The sequence below is a fragment of the Micropterus salmoides genome, unplaced genomic scaffold (assembly GCF_014851395.1).
Source record: "Micropterus salmoides isolate LMB-PRFRI ecotype aquatic unplaced genomic scaffold, ASM1485139v1 Ms_hic_scaffold_1, whole genome shotgun sequence".
Lineage (NCBI taxonomy): Eukaryota > Metazoa > Chordata > Actinopteri > Centrarchiformes > Centrarchidae > Micropterus > Micropterus salmoides.
In genome coordinates this window covers 66,067,879-66,089,366 of record NW_024040040.1, presented here as the reverse complement: position 1 = coordinate 66,089,366, position 21,488 = coordinate 66,067,879, and the positions used below count along the sequence as shown (strand labels likewise).

Genomic DNA, 21,488 nt, shown 5'->3' with positions numbered 1-21,488 from the left:
AACTGTCCAATTTTGGTGAGCTCTTGCAAATTGTAGCCTCTTTTTCCTATTTGTAGTGGAGATGAGTGGTACCCGGTGGGGTCTTCTGCTGTAGTAGCCCATCCGCCTCAAGGTTGTGCGTGTTGTGGCTTCACAAATGCTTTGCTGCATACCTCGGTTGTAACGAGTGGTTATTTCAGTCAAAGTTGCTCTTCTATCAGCTTGAATCAGTCGGCCCATTCTCCTCTGACCTCTAGCATCAACGAGGCATTTTCGCCCACAGGACTGCCGCATACTGGATGTTTTTCCCTTTTCACACCATTCTTTGTAAACTCTAGAAATGGCTGTGCGTGAAAATCCCAGTAACTGAGCAGATTGTGAAATACTCAGACCGGCCCGTCTGGCACCAACAACCGTGCCACGCTCAAAATTGCTTAAATCACCTTTCTTTCCCATTCTGACATTCAGTTTGGAGTTCAGGAGATTGTCTTGACCAGGACCACACCCCTAAATGCATTGAAGCAACTGCCATGTGATTGGTTGATTAGATAATTGCATTAATAAGAAATTTAACAGCTGTTCCTAATAATCCTTTAGGTGAGTGTATATAGAATGTGAAAGTGTATGTTTATAGAAGGTAGCAGAAGTTGTGATGGTATTGCAGTGGACATTACAAAACCAGTTGTGATCATTAACCTAAAAGACATATATTAAACAAAAAGAGAGAAATGTAGGCTACTCAAAAAGATGACAACACTCATTCTCATATGTGTGTTGATAGTCACTGTGGTCATTCTTTCTCTCCATACTGGCTGTGAAATTATCTTCTCCTACTCCAACTCCAGCGTTAGAGATCGAGGATAAAATCCATGGTCTGCAAAATACATTCTGTGCAAAAATACATTGTAAAGCTCAGCTGAAGCTAATAAGGTGCTTCAGCAGTATGACTAAGCTAAATCCCTCTTTGAAGACTGTTGGTTTTGTCCTTTATCTTGAATATTGGTGGCAAGGGATCACATTATGACCAGTATAGACAGAAGGTTAGTGGATAAATCATGACAACCATTTAATCATCTTGTATCTGTTCTATCTGTAAACCAAACTGTCATTACCGTTAATTGACAAGCTAAGTTTGAAAGAGGGGCCTAGGCCACACATTCAACACTTATTCTACTCAACAGTGTATAAAAGGAAGCTGAACTTTACTGTTAGGGTTCAGAAATCAAATAATTTATGGTATATTTTAATTTGCAAAATGTATCTGAGACATGATGTTGTCCAGGTGTTTTATATTATCTGTTGGCCACTTGTACAAGAAAACAGCATTAATCCCAGTGTGACACTACTGTATGTGTAACAACTGCTCAAAGCTAATCACAAACAGAAGTAGTGACATAGGGCACTCCTGCATGTCATTCTATCAGTGGCAAAAGGTTAAGATCTATGTGACTACTGACACAAATTATTTTCTGTGGGGCAGAATACAGCAGCAGGAACCACTTGATAAAACCCTTTTCAATTCTGATTTTTTAATCAAAAGGCACCAAAGAAAAGGCCACAACTCTGATAATGACGATGATGTTCCTGGATGAAGAGCTGCTCACTTCGGGGCAGTATTGTCACTGTTATATTTGACAGTTGTGTACACCACACTGTCCTCCTCCTCTTCAACCTCTTGTCTTTGGGGCTGAGATGGTGTGATATTGGAGTAGAGGGGATCTGCTTGTTTCTTAGAGAAGTGGACGCTGGCATAATGAATGTTATCCTCTGCTGGTTGTTTCTATAGACATTAGACAAATAAGATTACTTGTATATTTGTGTGGCCGACACTAACTTAAAACACTAGTGGAGAGGATTTTTAGGACAAGAAATGTTACACTTTGGTAGATCTTAAATTAAATACAATTGTCAATCAGCTTTCTTAGAAACTCAGTGATGTTTTCTCCCTGCTGTCACTCTTTAAAGATGAGGTTGAAAAGTTTTAGCTTGCATAAGAAGAAGAATGAATCAGAACTATGAAAAGCAAGTGCTGATAGTTTCTCCTGTCTAGTTGTTGATATCGTATCTGTCCTTGGGGTATTACTGTAATTACTTCACTTTCCATTGCTGTGTTAAATGTGGAACCATATTTTGTGCTGATCTCACTCACCTGTGGATTTCCGTCTGGTTTGTCTTTAGGCTCAGGCGGTTGCTTAGTGGTCCTGTCTTTCCTGGTTGGGAGAACGAATGCAAAAAATAAATTGACAAATGAATTAATTGTAGAATTTACTTCTCAAAATGACTGATTATTGTTCAATATTTGACTAAACAATGATTGATGCTCACCTAATCCAGAGGATGACAGAGATGACTATGAGTAGTACGAGAATTAAAATAGCAGGGATTGTTCCAGCAGATATTAATATCCATTGTTCTGGAAAATGGAATAAAATGAAAACACTGTAGTTAATCGGGGTGTTACTGGGTGTTTGAGCTGAAGAGTACTTACTACTTAAAATCCTTACAATAAATATGTTTTTTCTTAACGCAGATACAGACACCCATCCTTTTACATGTCTACTTTTCTACTAAGTGAAAAAAAGTATTATAAAGAATGTGGGGCTGCAGACTACAAGCATCAGATGCAATGGAAAAACTTACCAGCCTTAACAGCTAGATATAAGGTGAACTTAAGACGTCCTCTTCTGTTCTGGGCTTCGCAGTAATAATTCCCATTGTATTCAGCTATAAAGTGTGTGATGGTGAAGTTCTTTCCTGAAGCTTTTGGTGAGTCTTCATTCTCCTTGTACCAGGTATAATTAGCTGCTGGGTTAGCATCACTGCTGCAGGTCAGAGTCACTGAACTGCCCTCCACTATCTCAGCAGAGGGACTCACTGACACAGAGGGAAGTTTTGGAGCATCTGGAGGACAATAGACGAATACATTTGATTCATGTTTGCATGCATGATACAGGCAGACTTTTGTGTCGTTACAATAAACTTGTCAATCACATGACTTACACTGGACATCTATAAATTCAGTTGAAGTGTTGATCTGTCCGTATTTATTCTCAGACTTGCAGTAGTAGATTCCTTTGTCCCCAGAGGTGATGGAGGTGAAACGATAAATGCCTTCTGGTCCTTGAATCAGTCTTTGGTTCTCCTTGTACCAGGTGTATTTAGCTGCTGGGTTAGCATCACTGCTGCAGGTCAGAGTCACTGAACTGCCCTCCACTATCTCAGCAGAGGGACTCACTGACACAGAGGGAAGCTTTGGAGAATCTGGGGGAATGTTCAATAACATTTGCACACACAATATGGAAGGACTTCCATATATATATTTTCTTGTTACACTGATTTGTAGAAAGTCAGAAGCAAAACATGTTGCTTCTGTATTCATTTTAATGTATTTTTAATGGGACTGCTACAGTATCACTGATGTTTTGTCTCTCTATACAACTTGATGAGTGAATCAAGTTCACATTGTTTATAGATTGATAGACAGGACAGACAGGATCAACTTGCCTTAACCTGTAGACTAGTTTAAACTCAGCCATATTAATCCCAGTGACTTACATCATAATGAAATTATAGATAAAGAGATATTTAACTTTGTACTATGGCTTTGTAAAGTTGTAATACATGTGTTATACATGAAAATCTAAGCACTACGCATCTACTATATATAAATGAGCATACATTAATATACTGTACATAAAAACCTGCTGTATACATATAGACAACATATTACATTACCCATTCATAATTCATTTCAGCACTCCCTGCACTAGTACAAACCCATTCACTATTTATATACATGTACAGAATCAATTTACAGAAAAAGTTGTGCCTGAATTTAGACGTTGTACTCATATATATATATAATAGTGTAATGTATTTATGTTTGCTTCTCTTTGTTCAGCTCTGTTGTTCTTGTTTTTAGTCGTATTTTTAACAGTATCTTGCATGTGCCAGGACATTGAAAGCCACTAGAAACCACGGTCAAATTCTTTGAATGTACATCACAAATAAAGCTGATACTGATACAGTTCCTGTGGAAGAAAATTTGTGTTTTAAAGTTAAATGCACAGTACATTAACTTCATATCAAATAGACTAAACAGAACGGGTGGCTCAAATGTTCCCACTGGCTCTCCCTGACTGTAAACTCTGTGTTGGTTTAAGACATGTATCGATGTTTTATACTTACACTGGACATCTAAATATAGAGATGAAGAATTGATCTGTCCATATTTATTCTCAGACTTGCAGCAGTAGATGCCTCTGTCCTGAGAGCTGATTGAGGTGAAACGATAAATGCCTTTTGGTCCTTGAAGCAGTGTTTGGTTCTTCTTGTACCAGGTATAATTAGCTGCTGGGTTAGCATCACTGCTACAGGTCAGATTAACTGATCTTCCCTCCATTATCTCACCAGAGGGACTCACTGACACAGAGGGAAACTTTGGAGCATCTGGTGGAAAATATGTACAAATATAAATTTTATTAAAATTTGCATTCACAATATGGAAGGACCTCCATGAGAAATATTTGCTTGTTACACGGCTTTGTAGAAAAGTCAGTAGCAGATGAAGCACAAGACATGTTGTTTCCCTCTTTTCTGGCTTATTCCCTGTGTTTTTGGATTTGTACTCTGCCTTTGTTGGATTTTCACCTGTTTTTGGACTCTTGCCTCATGTTCGGACATAAGCCTGTTTTTTGTTCAATTAATAAATCACTATAAGGTGCTTCCTCCTTGTCAGAGTCTGCATTTTGGGTCCACATCTCTGTTTCCCTGCCGTTGCACTCAGCCTTCATGATAACGCATAGATGTCCATACATGTATACTGTACATAACCACCTACTGTATGCATAGAAAGTAACCTATTACAATATTCATAATTTATTCCAACACTCCTCACACTTTCATAAAGCCATGCATTATTTGTATTCTCACCTGAATACAGACACTGTACTTTTAAAACCATATTTATATATGCATTTTCCCCTATATGTGCATAATAGTTATATTTTTTGGTTTAACTATATTTGTTCAGCTCTGTTGTCCTTGTTTTCAGCTTTATTCTTGTTTATATCTATCTTACTACAAAATGTTCCTTGCAACTGTGTAAATACATTAAGAACCACTAAAAACCAGAATCAAATTCATTGTATGTGAACACATACATGGCAAAAACAGCTGATACTAATAAAGTTAATTTGGAAGAAAAGGAATGGTTTAAAGTTAAATGCACAAAACACTAACTTCATGTCCAGCCCTCCATCATAAGGAAAATATATAGATGGAACACAATGAGTGGCTCAAATGTTCCCACTGGTTCCCCCTGACTGTAAACTCTGTGTTGGTTTAAGACATGATGTTTGTTTTGTACTTACACTGGACATCTAAATATAGAGATGTAGAATTGATCTGTCCATATTTATTCTCAGACTTGCAGCAGTAGATGCCTCTGTCCTGAGAGCTGATGGAGGTGAAACGATAAATGCCTTCTGGTCCCTGAATCAGTGTTTGGTTCTTCTTGTACCAGGTATAATTAGCTGCTGGGTTAGCATCACTGCTACAGGTCAGATTAACTGATCTTCCCTCCACTATCTCACCAGAGGGACTCACTGACGCAGAGGGAAACTTTGGAGCATCTGGTGGAAAATATGTAAAAATATGTATTTCATAAAAATTTGCATTCACAATATGGAAGGACCTCCATGAGAAATATATTGTATTTGCTTGTTACACGGCTTTGTAGAAAAGTCAGTAGCAGATGAAGCACAAGACATGTTGCTTTTACATTGCTTTAATTAAATTTTTAATGTGAAAAAAACATGCACTTTATTGCTACAGTATCACTGAGGTTTTGTCTCTCTATACAACTAAACCATGGCTGAGTGCATCAAGTTCACACTAGTTGTCTTGAGATTATGACATGATCAGTTTTACTTAACCTTTTGACTAGTTTAACCTCAACCATAATATTTCCAATGACTTGCATCATAATGAAATTAAAGAAAAAGAGATATTTTACTTTATAAAGTTGTAATAAATGTGCGATACGCATGTTTAAACTGCTGATACTAATAAAGTTCATTTGGAAGAAAAGTAATGTTTTAAAGTTAAGTGCACAAAACACTAACTTCCTTTCCCTCCCTCCATCATAAGGAAAATAAATAGATGAAACACAATGAGTGGCTCAAATGTCCCAATGGTTCTCCCTAACTGTAAACTCAGTGTTAGGTTAATACTTTTATCAATATTTTGTACTTACACTGGACATTTAAAAATAGAGATGTAGAATTGATTTGTCCATATTTATTCTCAGACTTGCAGCAGTAGATGCCTCTGTCCTGAGAGCTGATGGAGGTGAAACGATAAATGCCTTCTGGTCCTTGAAGCAGTGTTTGGTTCTCCTTGTACCAGGTATAATTAGCTGCTGGGTTAGCATCACTGCTACAGGTCAGATTAACTGAACTGCCCTCCACTATCTCACCAGAGGGACTCACTGACACAGAGGGAGGCTTTGGAGCATCTGGTGGAAAATATGTAAAAATATATATTTCATTAAAATTTGCATTCACAATATGGAAGGACCTCCATGAGAAATATATTGTATTTGCTTGTTACATGGCTTTGTAGAAGAGTCCGTAGCAGATGAAGCACAAGACATGTTGCTTTTACATTGCCAGGATTGCCCATCTGATAGGATTTCGGCTTTTTGATGTTTTATTGGATAAAGTTTATAAAACCCACTACCAAAATAGTCATATGTTCCATCACTGTGTTACTTATGGATGGAATTACAGTAATAATAAATGATTCCCCTTTTATCTGGGGACCCCCAGGAATCCCCTCAAGGACCCCTGGGAGTTCCCAGACCCCATTCTGAGAACCACTGCTCTATACAACTAAACCATGGCTGAGTAAATCAAGTTCACACTAATTATCTAGAGACTGTGACAGGATCTACTTGCCTATATATTATGATTAGCTTAATCTCAGCCATAATGTTTCCATTGATTTGCATCATAATGAAGAGATATTTAAACGTTATACTATAGCCTTCTAAAGCTGTAATCTATGTAAAATAAACTGTGTATGATTTTTCAGACACAAGTATGATGACTTCTTCAACAATAAATAAAATGAAAATCAATGCACTCTGCATATTATATATATAGATGAGCATACATGCATAAACTGTACATAAACACACACTGTGTGCATATAAAGTTACATTAACCATTTATAATATATTCCAGCAATCCTCGCACTTTTACACACCCACTATTTGTATACTAGTTCACAATTTACAGAGTCAGATTTGCCTGAATATAGACATTGTACTTTTTGAATATATATTTATGTGCATCCATTTCCACCTGTATGTACATAATAGTTATATACCTTCCTGAAATGTTCCTTGCAACTGTGTCTGTTCCTTGTATGTTGTAGGTGGCAAATAAAGCTGACACTGATGCAGTTCATTTGGAAGAAAAGTGTACAAAACATTATTTTCATGTCCCTCCTTCCATCGTAAGGAATAAAATTGATTAAACACAACCAGTGGCTCAACTTTCCCTCTGGTTCTCCCTGGCTCAGTGTTGGGTTGAGACATCTACCAACATTTTATACTTACACTGGACATTTAACGATAGAGATGTAGAGTTTATCTGTCCATATGGATTCTTAGACCTGCAGTAGTAGATCCCTCTGTCCTCAGAGCTGATGGAGGTGAAACGATAAATGCCTTCTGGTCCCTGAATCAGTGTTTGGTTCTCCTTGTACCAGGTATAATTAGCTGCTGGGTTAGCATCACTGCTGCAGGTCAGAGTCACTGAACTGCCCTCCACTATCTCAGCAGAGGGACTCACTGACACAGAGGGAAGCTTTGGAGCATCTGGAAGAAATGTGGTAACATTTTACATTTACTTTTATTCATTTAGCAGACGTATTTATCCAAAGCGACTTACATTTAAGAAACAACATACAAGCATCAAGAAAGCATGAAATACAGCACAAGATCTACAACTGACAATACATACTAGTAAGAGCAGCAATAAATACTACTAAGAGCTAATAGCACATCTCACATCAATATATAGGGAAAGTGAGAGTTAACAAAAAAGAATTACAAGATAATTTTAAGGGGATAGAAGAAGAAGAGCACTGGAAAGGGAAGGTTAGAGGTGTTATAAGAGGAAGTGTTCTCGGAAGAGATTAGTTTCAAGAGCTTCTTGAAGTTAGAGAGGGACGTCCCTGCTCTGATGGAAAGGAAGATGTGTAGCTTTAGTGCCACATATATTTTAATAACTATATTATAGCGATTGTGTGACAAAAGTGCACAGAAGGGCAAATCTGGATGCTAAAACTGTTCTTCAAACATCTATTAGAGCTACTCAGAACTGCAGGAAAAAACTGCCTGACAAATTTAAATAAAATAAGCTGTTTTACTCACATTTCACATCAATGATGTATTTAGTTGTCCTCCTCCCAAGCTGGTTCTCAGCTGCACAGTAATACTCTCCAGAGTCAGAGGACTGGATGGAGCTGAAGACAAGTTTTGGTTCTTTGCTGAGAAGTTTTTCTGAATTAAGATTTGTCTTGTACCAGGTAAGATTAGCTAGTATGTTAGCATCACTGCTGCAGGTCAGAGTCACTGAACTGCCCTCCACTATCTCAGCAGAGGGACTCACTGACACAGAGGGAAGCTTTGGAGCATCTGGAGGTAAAATAGGTTTAGCATCTTCACAGTGAAAGTTCATACAGCCAATAGTTTGCATAAAGTTTGAACAACTGATAAAACACAATAATCAAATATTAAACAAACAGGGTAGTGGATGTTGATTCCCTCTTGGTCATCCAAATTGTTACCATGGGTAAACATTTGACATTTTGTTTATGACAATGAAGTGAACTCACACAGTGGAGGAGAACGGAATCCCTCGTGTCCTTTCAAAGCACAGGAGATATTGTCTCCAGGATACAACTGGCCTATATAAGAAGAAGTTTCTTCAGGAACTTTCTGTCCATTTTTGAACCACACGTAAGAGAGTGCACTATCTGGACTGCAGCTACTGTCACACTTCAGCTCTGCCTTGGTGTAAGACTGATTGACTGTTATTCTGGTCACCTGCATCTGGAGAGCTGGACATGTTAGGAAGTACACAAAGTCACTGGTTACTAAAAAACACACATCCAAACAACTAACAGTAAACACAGTGGGACTCTAGTGTTTAAAAAATTGCATTACTTAAACTTTTGATTGATTATCCAAGTACTGAATATCATGTAATCAAAATCAAAAGTTCTTCTTCATTACTAATTCATTAATATAACTTGTATAGGGATGGTCTCAACAAGTATTGGATGGATTTTCATGAAACATTGCACAAACATGAATGTTCCTTATTGGATGATATCTTTTGACTTTAGTTATTCCCTGAAATTTTCATCTAGCGTCACTGTGAGGTTCACATTTTTAGTTTCAAGCCAAATGTCTCACTTTAAAGGACTTCTATGAAATATGGTACAGACATTCATGTCCTACTCGGAATGGAATTAACTTTTAATCTAACACCATCACCAGGTCAAAATGAGTCAAATACTCCAAATATTTGCACAATTTATTACCACTTTTAGCCTGAGCTTTTACATTGTGTTTAATGCTAATTAGCAAATGTTAGAATGTTAACACACTAAACTAAGATGGTGAACATGTTAAACATACTTAAAATCCACATGTTAATATTGTGATTGTGAGCACGTACTTATGCACTGCTGTAACTACATATAAGCAGTGGTATTTCTAATGCTTAACATTTGAAACTAAATTAAGAAACCTTAATATTACCTGTGACAGACAGAGTGACTCCAGGTAAACCAGTATATTTCCCACCTGGTTGGTTTGTTATGAACCTGAACTTGTACTCAGCTGAGTCGCTCTCTCTCAGGTCGGTGATTCTCAGAGTGCAGCGTTTGTTCTGACTAATATACTCCACACGACCTGAATACTTTGAGTCTGTTCTCAGATCCACATAAACGTTATTACTCTCTTTCGTAAACCAGAATGTTTCCTGAACTTTGGTATCACGATAATTTATTGTAGATGGATATGTATAGGTACAGTTTATGTCCACTGTTGATCCTTTTAAGGCACAGATCTGAGTAGAGGTGTAAGTCACTCCCCAGCTGTTCTGACTCTGTACCACTGTAACACAGAGCACATCAGAAACAAAAATCAGATACATAACCACAGACAACAGTGTTGGATATTGTATGAAAATGCTTCATTATGTAAACCGGCTAAATGACATTTCCCAAATCAACTTAAGCTTTTTTCTCATCCCATACATCTCCAAACACTTTGCTCAGTGGTGGAGCCGTAGAGCAGCTCTAGCCAACATACATCAAAAATGTAAAACGTAAACATCATGTCTGTATCAAAACCATTAGGTCAAACCAACATCGACTTAATTGTGGACGTTCGATATAGGTTCAATATGTGACCACTGGACACATTTTGGGAGAGTGAATGTCCAAGAATAAGGTAATGTAATAATGCTTAGTCTGAGCCACTTTTGGGCACACCTTCCAGCACCTATCTGGACTTTTTTACACACGTAGCTCCGCTTTAATCTTGAGAAGCTGCAGAGCTGCAGTCTCTATTTGTTCAACTTACACTGTAAATTTCCAACTAAACTGAGGCTTTTTGAAGACCCTTTTCTCTCTCTCTCTCTCTCTCTCTCTCTCTCTTTCTCTCTCTTGCCTGTCATTCACCAGTCTTGTGCAGAGTTTAGCTTGCATGTGGTGCTGCCGACATCTACATGCACTTCGGGGTTCCTCACAGGTCTATTTCAAGTAGCAGGCTATTTAAAAATGATAAAATATTCTTTGTGTGGTTCATCAACGGTGATAAATTATCCAAAAGTCGAGGTGCGGACAACTCTAGTTAAGCCGGGGCTCAGTCTCTCTCTCAGTCTGCAAGTGCTCCTCTTCCACCACCACACACACCTACACATGCGCACTGGGTTAGGGTTACAATTTTGGATTTATTTACGCACTTTTAAAAACATTTATTGAAAGTTTTATTCTTTTTACATGTTTATTTACAGCATTAAACGTTGAAATGTGTATTTTAATAGGCTGTATATTAACTTGTTGGGAGAAAACTGGTAGTTCTATGTAAAATCAGAATCAGAACAGATGGCATGATCCTTGTTTCGCTGCAAAGCTTCCACTGTGAGATTGACAATCGAATCACGCTCCGCCCATTGAAGCATCGAATCTTCCACTATTTGGGGTCAGCCCAATAAAATAATATTTCTGATACCAACGTTTCCTGCTCTAGGATCGATACTCATATAAAAGGATCAATATCTAAACTCAGTGATTTGGAGTGAGTGTGTGTTTTATCATAAGTATCTTACTGTCACCAGGATGGTCTAATTATACTCGGTTGATAGCGCTACGGCTGCAGCCCTTTACATTTCCCTCGATTGAATACTGACTCTGGCTGACTGTAAAAGCAGTCACGTCTGGCTGTATTTTAGCTGTGAAGGTAATAATGACGCTCTGTGTGATGTGTGTGCAAAGACAGTGAAATACTTGTGAACACAGTGAAACACTGCAAACATTGCTAAACATCTGAGATTAAGTCACAATGTCACAATCACAGCAGGAGCTCTGAGCAGGATATTTTCATTATAATTAAAGAATATGATAGTAGTTTGATGTCTTGTCATTATGCAGCATCATTTGGAATTGGTAAGCCTACAGCCTACTCTTTATTCCCCTCATAAATACTGAAATGGGAGGGGGGAGGTCACATTAAACTAGAAATAAAATATGTACAGTAAGTATTGGTATCGGCAATACCAGCCTGAGTATTATATGGTATTGCATCGCATAGGAATTATCACACATCACTATACCACTCTGTCAGATGACCTGTTCATGAGGTCAAAAATTTATTTGGAGCTACAAGAATCCCCAAAGTAATCATGTCCTGTGTGGCATCTAATTCCACGGGCTACAAGTATATGTAGCTCGAGACCTATTCATTTGGGAGTGGTAGCAAAGTGGTGGTACTATACTGTACTGTTTCACATTTGTAAACATTTGCAACAGTTATCTAGTAGCGGCTAATGTAGCCTTGAGCTGCAATAAAGATGAAGAGCAGGTTACAAAGGGCAGGTAACTCCACACCCACAGAGTATTTTCATTTTCAGACTTGTAGTCTTCAGCTCCAACCTACTCAAGCGACATAACTCGAGGCAATTTATCAGATTTCACACATCTCCCTCTGGAGCCACAAAAGGCTTTAACTAATTTTTTTTCACGTTAGTTAATTAAATTTAAATGATAAAACACTCTGGCCCCTCAAAATTGAACACTAAGGCTGTACCCAACTAAGGATTTACATAGTCAAATCAGAATTGTGAAGTCTTGCCTATAGTCGACTGATGGTTGAATCATGTACTGCTTTAATCTTGATAAGCTGCAGAGCTGTAGTCTCTAGTCACTGTAATTTACACTGTATATTTCCAGCTAAACTGAGTCGCCTGCCATTTACCAGTCTTGTGCAGAGTGTTGTATGCATGCCGTGCGGCCGACAGCTGCATGCCAGTCACGGTTCCTTGCGGGTCCATTTCAAGTACTATTTAAAAATTATGTAATATACTTTGCGTGGTTCATCAATGGTGATACATAATCCGAATGTCCCACAAGGTGTGTACAACTCTGCACAACAACGGTAGGGTTAAGGCTTCGTCTATACAGCAAGTTCCTCTTCTGCCACTACACACTCACACACACATAGACGCTTCGCTTACACATGCGCACTTTAGGGTTAGGTTTACAATTCTGGATTTATTCACGCACTTTAAAGACATTTATTAAAAGCTTTCTTTTTTCTAATTTTTTTATCTACAGCATTATATATTGAAATTTATATTGTAATCAGCACTATATTAACTTATTGGGAGAAAACTGGTAGTTCTATGTAAAATCAGACGTTGAGCACCCCCATATCGCGAAAATGGCATGATCCTTGTTTCGCAACAAAGCTTCGACAGTCGAATCAGGCTCCACCCATCGAAGCATCTAATCTTCGACTGTCTGCCCTAATGAACACATGAGAAAAATGTGTTCTTCTCAAATAGGACAGACCATTAATAATCAGCTCCATGTGCAGCATCATATTTGTTTTTGGTTATTTGGATGTTTACGTCCTTTTTCAAGCAAGTACTGCTGAAAAGGGCAATAGACCTTTATGGTTTTTTGCATGATGTGTCATGAATCCTGCATCTGGGTTCTAGCATAACTCCTGACATGATGCCACAGTTAACAAGTTAAACATGGTTTGAATTTACAGCACAACAGTGTGAAATGTACACATGCTGTCTACAGTTAATCCACATGTGCACTAGGGCAGCACAACAAACAGTCTGAAGATTCAGCAAAGGAACAGGATTGTATTGGACCTGTGAACCTTAATTCACTACTGGACAAATATTACAGACAATGAATTGTTGTTTTTTTCCCCTCTGTGTTTACTTTTTAGTCAGGTTGTTGTTAGGGGAATAGCAAACTGCAGAGAAATACAGAACAAGGTTGGCAAAGTTCATAAGCACATAATAAATGGTCAAATTATTGTTGAATCTGCAGAGCATACTGGCTGAACTGGTTTGGTGCCGATGGATGAATTGAGAAATAATTTGCATTTCACAGTAAACGGGGAATGAAATGTTCGCTGTCTGACATATTAATTTGCATCGATGCCGAATAGTTTGCATTTTCTTTTGCCAGTTTTCTGGAAAATTAGTTGGTAGCCTGGTATTAGTTGGTATGACAACACATATAACATGTAGGATGTTGGTAAATGTCAACGGTCTTTCATCCTTACCCTTAAAATCTACAAAACTTTACAAAGTGCAGGTAAAATAATACAGAGATACGCATGTATAAAAACTTGAAGACTATAAACACAGACACTCAAGATATCTATTCTTAAAGAAACAGAATGAACATTGGGTTATTTTTCTTTCTTAAACTCATAAGAAGGTGATTCAAATAAAGTTGCAAATTACCCACAATGTAAATGTAGATTTACCTGGCACACAGAGGAAGAAGACAACAAATCCACTGGCTGCTGCTGTTAAACTCATAGCTGCTCCTCTTGCTGCGTGGCTTCAGAGATGATAAAACATCAACAGGTGAATAATGGTCACATGAAATAAACCAGTAACATTAATAACTAAGAACAGATAAAGATGTGGTCTGGGAAGGTTACTTTACCCTGTGGCCAGTAAGCAGAGGACAGAGATCTGGTTGTTAACAAACAGCCCGCCCACCTTCCTTCCTCTTTATTTTATTAACATGTAGGATGTTGGTAAATGCCTAGATCAGTTACTGTTAAAGAAATGAGACTGGCAACAGCAATACAGAGCACACAGTGTAGTCCCAAAACCAAATCTGAAGGACACGTCCTGTCAGGGGATATTTCACCTTGACCTTAGCAAGTAAGGTTATTGACTATCTATCTATCCTTTGGATTCTTTTACCTGCAAATCATTTTTACAGCAGCAGTTGCGCCGCAGTTGAAGAAGGCTTGTTAATGACATCAAAAGCCTGTCAAAATGAGTCACACCCTGCTAATATGAATACATTTTAAAATTACTTTTTGAACAATAATTTGATATGCCTCCAAAAAAAGAGGCAAAACAACACTAATAGACAATATATTTACAAACATCATACATAACAATACAAAACAGACATGGTAATAAACCAATTTCTAAAAGGGTGAGGACAGAAGAAACAATGGAGGCATTAAAAGTTGATCTGCTAGCACAAGACTGGGAGTTTATAGACAATGAAAAAGATGTTGACAAAGCATATGAAGAATTTCTAAAAATTGTCAAATTAAAAGATATAGCAGAAAACAAAAACAAAATGATAGACTGTGGATTTCCAAGGGATTACAAAACACCTCTGAAAAGAAAAATACACTTTACAGAGAAACATTAGAAAGTAGATATAATAATCTAATAGAAAGAAATCCCAGTTCAATATTTCTGACAGCAGTAGATGAAAAAGAAATAATAGATATTGTTAAAGAATTTTAAAACAAACCATCCACTGATCACAATGGAATAGACATAAAAATTATACAAACAGTAATACAGGGGATCGCCAAACTACTAACGAACATCTGCAATTTATCATTTCTAACCGGTCAATTTCCAACAAAAATGAAAATAGCAAAAGTCATTCCTCTATACAAAACTGGTAATAAACACCACTTTACAAATTACAGGTCTGTCTCTCTACTGCGACAATTTTTAAAAATTTTTGAAAAATAATTTAACAACAGATCAGAGAAATTCATTGATAAAAACAAACTACTCACTGATAGCCAATATGAATCTGAGTTCATAACAGAACTCATTGAAGAAATCACAAACTCCACAGACAAATAGAAATATGCAGTTGGGGTATTCATTGATCTCAAAAAGCATTTGATACAATAAATCATGAAATATTAATCATTAAACTGGAACGAATCGGGATCAGGGGGGTAATTCTAAACTGGGTAAGTAGTTATCTGAGAGACATACAACAATTTGTGAAGATGGGAGATTATTCATCTGAATGTCTGGGCATGGCTTGTGGTGTACCCCAGGGGTCAGCGTTGGGACCAAAGTTATTTTATTTTTATTATAAAAAGTTTGAAAATGAAAATGATCTCCTTGACCATTTTAGTCTGGACGGGAGGTGCAGACGTAGCAAAAAGTCTGCGTTTTAAAACGAAAACGTATAATGTGGATGTAGTTAAGAAGGTGGCAACACTGAGGTTAGGAATCCTGTGTATTCCTTAGGACAGACACAGCAAAGTGCAGCATTGAGACAACAATCAAAAATAACAAGATATGTGAGTTGTGAAAACTATGCTTGTTTGGTTTCTTAAACAAGGTGTGTAAAAAATCTACATTTATCCAACAGACCAGAGATTCATGTTGCATTCACATTGTTTTTGTTGACTGTGCTGTACAGTGCAAGTGAGTCCTCCCCCTCTTCTTGACGTCTTGTTTTGTGAAAGTGAAAATAAAGAATTCACAGTTAGATTCAAATCCAATGTTTATGTTTTTATATGGTGATTAAAATGTTCACATTAAAATGCTCACCCCGGGGCACTGTCATGTTTGATAGTGGTGTAATCAACACTATCCTCCTCGTCCTCTTCCTCTCTTGGTCTGTGGGGCTGAGCTGGCCTGATGTTGGAGTAGAGAGCATCTTCATGGTTCTGAGAGAAGCAGATGCTGGCGTAGTTAAGGTCATCCTGCTGTTCTGCTGCTTGTCTCTGTGCTGCATCTGAAGGGCTGTCATACACTGGACCCATGTTTTGCTGGTGAAACAAACATAACGCTAGCTAATCTACATGTTTATTGCACTGGTGCACAGTTTTTTTCCTTCTCTTTACAATTTATTACAAACCAGGTTGTGAGAGACTTTTTTACTGAGCTAAGCAGCTGTAGGTTAGTGTTTTTACTGTGCCAATCTCTACTTGTCATCAGCAGAGGTCTACATTAGCACTAGCTCTGTCTTTACCTGTCTCTGGCTGCTGGCTCAAACTTACCACTGTGACTGTACTGTACATACACCTACCTGCTCTATATGCTTCCACATACCCATACCACACTGTACATGTCTGACCTATAGTGTATTCATAAAAATGTTTTCCATTTCATAACCCCAGCTGTTTGTTGCAACATGTCCTAATACCTAAACGACAAAAATAGGTTGTTTGTCATTGCCTCCTAAAATGACACATTTTCCAGTGTTTCCCCTACCAGTCCAGTGACAGACATTAACTAAGTGATGTTAAAGAGGTGGTATTCTGATTTTTGGCTTTTTCCCTCTCCTTTATTGAGTTGTACATCTTATTTGTACATGTAACAGGTTTGCAAAGGCTGAAAAAGTCCAGCCCAAAGGGAGTTCCCATCTCCCACAGAAAGCTCTGCTCTGCACTACCTGAAAACAGCTCGTTTGTAGTCCAGCCCTTCACTTCCTTTACTTGTGACGTCACAATGAAAACGCGTCATAAAGCTTGCCAAGCAGCTAGCGGGGTCAGGCACGCCCTCAAACCAAGCTAGTCTGAGCGGAGGCCGACTCGCCTTTGTTTGGTTTTCCATTGTAGAAATGTTATACCTGTACCTGCTTCTAGGTACTTTTTTTCGTATGACCTCTGTCGAGGTTCCAAGCGAGCTGAGGGATACTAAAATGTAACGTTAAAACACGACAGACTGCTGATTGGTCAGAGGGAATATTCACTATTCACTGCATCATCGTTGCTGCACCAGACAGAGGCCAGCAACAGAAAGTTTTATATTTTATAGTTTTCGTAAGGAATTTCATCACTATATCCACTTCTGAGAAGTTTTGAGGTGAAATTAGCTGTTTAGATTTCGAATATTGACAGTTTTATGAGAAGTGATGGTGGAACAAAAATGTGCTTGAATGTTTTCGGAGTCGAGGAGCTCCGCAAGTGGCTGCGGGGGAAGCCTGCGCCAACCCACGGGAGGAGCGTGTGAGGCCGGCCAGCCGCCCGCTCACAGAGCCCTCTGCTCCCGCCGTCACACAGACCGCTGCAGCAACAACGGCAGAGGAAAACACAGCTGGAAGGTTTTCATACCGCTTATCTGTCTTTACATTCTGAGGAATGTTTTAACTTAAAAAAGAGAAAGCTGTGTGGATCGCTGGCGTGTGTGTCGCAATGAACATTATGTCGCCGCAGTTGTGTGTGGCGTCGCTATACGACAAGCTACATACTATCTCTGGGTACTGTCTGCAATGGAAAATGGAGCAGGGCCGAGTAGAGTCGAGTCTATCGAGTTGCGCTATGGTATTATTTTTCGGCAAGGCAGCATAGATCGTCAGAACACCGGCAACAGTTCAACATTTAGTCCTGATGGTAAGATGTGGAACAATGATGTTGTGTGGTTGTGAGTAACTTCTACCATCTGCTAGGTTACGGTCGCAGTCTGAAGCAGCTTTTATTTGGATCACACTACCTTGTTTCTTACGACCCGCCCTTCTCTGCTTCTGATTGGCTTGTAGTCCTTACCTGGGAACTGTGTTCACACATGTGCAACTCCCAACAAAGATTTTGTACAAGTAAGAGTGAAAAGAGGAGCTGCAGCAATGTGCAGTATGAGAAAAATTAGGTGGTTTTTGAAAATTGTTGTAGTTTGGTTAGGTTTAGGCAACAAAAGTACTTGGTTACACTGACAGCTGGAACACCAGCTACAACAGAAAATGGAAAAGCAAAGTTTAACTGACATGCAAGTAAATGTAAAAAAGTAACAGACTCGTTCTGTAGTACCAGGGACACAGACGCTAAGATCGGGAAGATGAAGATGCCACAGCCCTGTTCAGGGATGAAAGATTAAACAGAGAGGACAGCGAAGATAGTGCAGCTAAACAATACAGTGTTCCCAGCACACTCTCTCTCTCTCTCTCTCTCTCTCTCTCTCTCTGCACGTTTCCATGCCAGCACTAATGTCACAGTTAATATCATGGGACATTTATGCAGCAAAACAAAACAAAAATTTTAAAACTTGACAGGTCAGCCAGAGGAAACAGAATTCAACTTCTAGCGTCTGAAATGTTTAGATGCTCTGATGGAACTCAGGGTGGATCAGGAAGACAGCTGCTTTACTCCAAACACTGTCCTTTTGGATAGATAGAAGAACCCAGCATATTATTTAACATTAGATCCTGATGATCCTGTGGGCTTGTCGGGAGATTTAAATAGGACGTTATGCTGCTGTGGCTCGTGCGTAAATGCTTTCTTTCTGTATGGGGAGACGCTTCACCCTGTTTCACCCACCCTGAAATTCGCTAAACATATTTATTTAAACAGCGGTGCTCTCAGTTAATGCTCGCACAATGTTGTCATGTGCTTCATGTGTTTGCCCAGGTCAGGGCTCTGACCATCGATGGGGAAACAGTTTTTCAACTTGAAATGAGGGTTGCGACGGTGTAATCACATGTGTGTCATTTACACTGCGGACATGTCCTCAACACTTTTTGAAATCATTTCCTAAAAGTTTTCTGAAAATTTTCTTGCAAGGACAAATGTTAAATAACTAATGCAAATTCTATGAGAGCTACTTGCACAATAGAAAAGCATGGAATGCAATGTAAATATAGAAGAAACAGATCTGCCTTGTCCAACAAAATTAACTAAAAAAACAAGCAACTGATTACAGCATTATATTCGATAATATTTTTACATTCTGATTTGTCACCGGCCACATGCGTTTTATTTCCCTTTATATAAATAAAGGCTCAAAATCTTCTGGGGGAGGAACCCTAGATATGTGTATTCTCATGTGGACTAAGTGTTTTGGTCACACCACTAATATGAGGCCTTGCCTAATCTGCTGCATTCACATGGTCCTAAAGCCTTTATTTAAGTTCAGCTTGTTATCGATGGTTTTTATTCGAATATGTTTTATTAATAGGCTATAGACTAAATATAATTACAAAGGTCCGGACCTCGGTGACCTCAAAACTGGTTACAGCCACGCCTTTTTAAAGTAGTGGCATACCGCCATAGTGATCCATGGCTGTGCTGCTGCTAGGTGGTTTATTAGAGGCTGGTCCTGTGTGTGCATTAGCAGGGCGGCCGTGGTGGAGTATACAGTGGACTGTTCTGGTGAGCCAGTCTGGATCATTTTTTACTCCCAGTCTGTCCTTGTTTAGGAAAACATTGTGGTTTGGGTTAAAGTAAGCAGACAGTGACATTAACTTTTTTGCTCACTAGCCAATGTGGCTTGTGGGAATGACTGCGTTACCCGCCACGGCTGAAATCCACCTGCATTTGGCGGGTTGGTGTTAATGTCAAGCCCTGAAAGTAAGTATGTAACATAAGTTAGTAAATGACATGACTTAACTAACTGTTTAACTTAAAACTTCAAAAGACTCAACATTTACTTGGTTCCACATGGGACTCAAACACCACTGTCCTGTGTGAAAGTCCTGGGTTTAACCCATCTATTCATTCACCCAACCAACCTCCCTGTCCACCTCTTTATGCGGACTTTCTCACTCTTATAGTACATCACCTGACTTACTCCTTTGCTACAGTCAAACGGCCACTAGAGCTCACAGCCACAATGTAAATATAGGTCATAATTACCTGCTTGAACAAACAGCTTATGTGTGCAAATACTGATTTGGGCCTGTAAATCCATCATAAGACTGTATGTGATAACCTTGACAAACCTGCCCAGTGGATATTTTTAACAAACATATATAGTGGCAGAGTAAGGTGCAAGTGGGGGCTGCATTCATTCTGTACCAGCAGAAATAATTACATATATTTATAAATAATATTAAAGTCATTTATAATAAAGTGAGAGATTTTAAAGTCACTTTTCTTTGCCTGAAGAGTCTATCCACCAGCATTACTATTACTAAAGCTTAGTAGTGGTATCAGCCAGGCAATAGAAATTTCTAAAATCAGATTTCCAACAACATGCCGATGCAATGGAGCTGAATGTTATTTTAATTGTGATTGAAAACATTTTATTTTAAAAAACCCGACAACATTGTGTCTCTTCAGAAACACTGTGCCATTATGAAGGATAGTCCCCACAGCAAAGTTTTCATTTGAACTACTTTCCAAAGGAGAAAGTCAATTTATGAGAATTACAATTTTCCTTAAATTTGGCCAGTATAAGAGGCTTCTCAAAATCTGGGCATTAGCTAGATACAACAAAGGTTAAGTTCTCACCTGTCCTGTGTTGTCGTGTCTCGCTCCACCCTGTGCCTGTTGTGTAAAGGATTTATTTCGTCTAGATAGGAGAATGAGCATTTGAATGGATTAACTAATGTGTCAAGAGAACTGATGATACAATTTTAGATGCATTAATGAATTAGTGACACATAATTGCTCACCTAATCCATAGAAAGACAGCCAGGAGTATGACAGCCAGGAGTATGACAGCCAGAAGAATGGCAGAGATTGTTCCTATAATTGCTGAATTCCTTGCACCTGGATAATCAAAGCAATTACAGCAAATATCCATATACATCATTCCAAAATCCCAGTCACCCCCCCCCCCATTGATGTTTTTGTCACCAACCTGTTATAACAATAAGGTTATAACCTATAAAAGTACATGTGTTTTATTAAAAGGAGTTACTGTATGTTTAGAAAGTTTGACTTTGGTTAAGTGTCAGTGAAATGTGAGGGACTTCTGCCACCACCTATAAGATTTCTGTAATAAAATGTCTAATAAAGAGGTGGGTTTAGGTGAATGCACATAACTTACTCCCTACAACAGTCAGATGTAAGGTGGAGTTATGACGTCCTCTTCTGTTCTGGACTTCACAGTAATAATTCCCACTGTGTTCAGCTCTGAAGTCAGTGATGGTGAAGTTCTGTCCTGATGCTTTTGGTGAGTCTTCATTCTCCTTGTACCAGGTGTATTTAGCTGCTGGGTTAGCATCAC

General features: G+C 38.6%; 1 protein-coding gene across 1 annotated transcript; it reads right to left on the bottom strand.

The window, feature by feature from the left end:
* Nucleotides 1-471: 471 nt before the first annotated feature.
* On the bottom strand, nucleotides 472-21,363 carry LOC119897852 (B-cell receptor CD22-like). Its single transcript, XM_038711851.1, has 17 exons — nucleotides 21,309-21,363; nucleotides 20,932-21,028; nucleotides 20,768-20,828; nucleotides 16,152-16,372; nucleotides 14,078-16,051; nucleotides 9,818-10,174; nucleotides 8,887-9,111; nucleotides 8,423-8,686; nucleotides 7,604-7,864; nucleotides 6,236-6,496; nucleotides 5,352-5,612; nucleotides 4,168-4,428; nucleotides 2,980-3,240; nucleotides 2,620-2,880; nucleotides 2,305-2,392; nucleotides 2,129-2,189; nucleotides 472-1,759 (listed from the first exon to the last, which is right to left on the bottom strand). The coding sequence occupies exons 5-17, from the start codon at nucleotides 14,130-14,132 to the stop codon at nucleotides 1,580-1,582; spliced, it is 2,796 nt and encodes a 931-aa protein (XP_038567779.1). The 5' UTR covers nucleotides 14,133-16,051; nucleotides 16,152-16,372; nucleotides 20,768-20,828; nucleotides 20,932-21,028; nucleotides 21,309-21,363; the 3' UTR covers nucleotides 472-1,579.
* Between the last annotated feature and the right edge of the window lie 125 nt (nucleotides 21,364-21,488).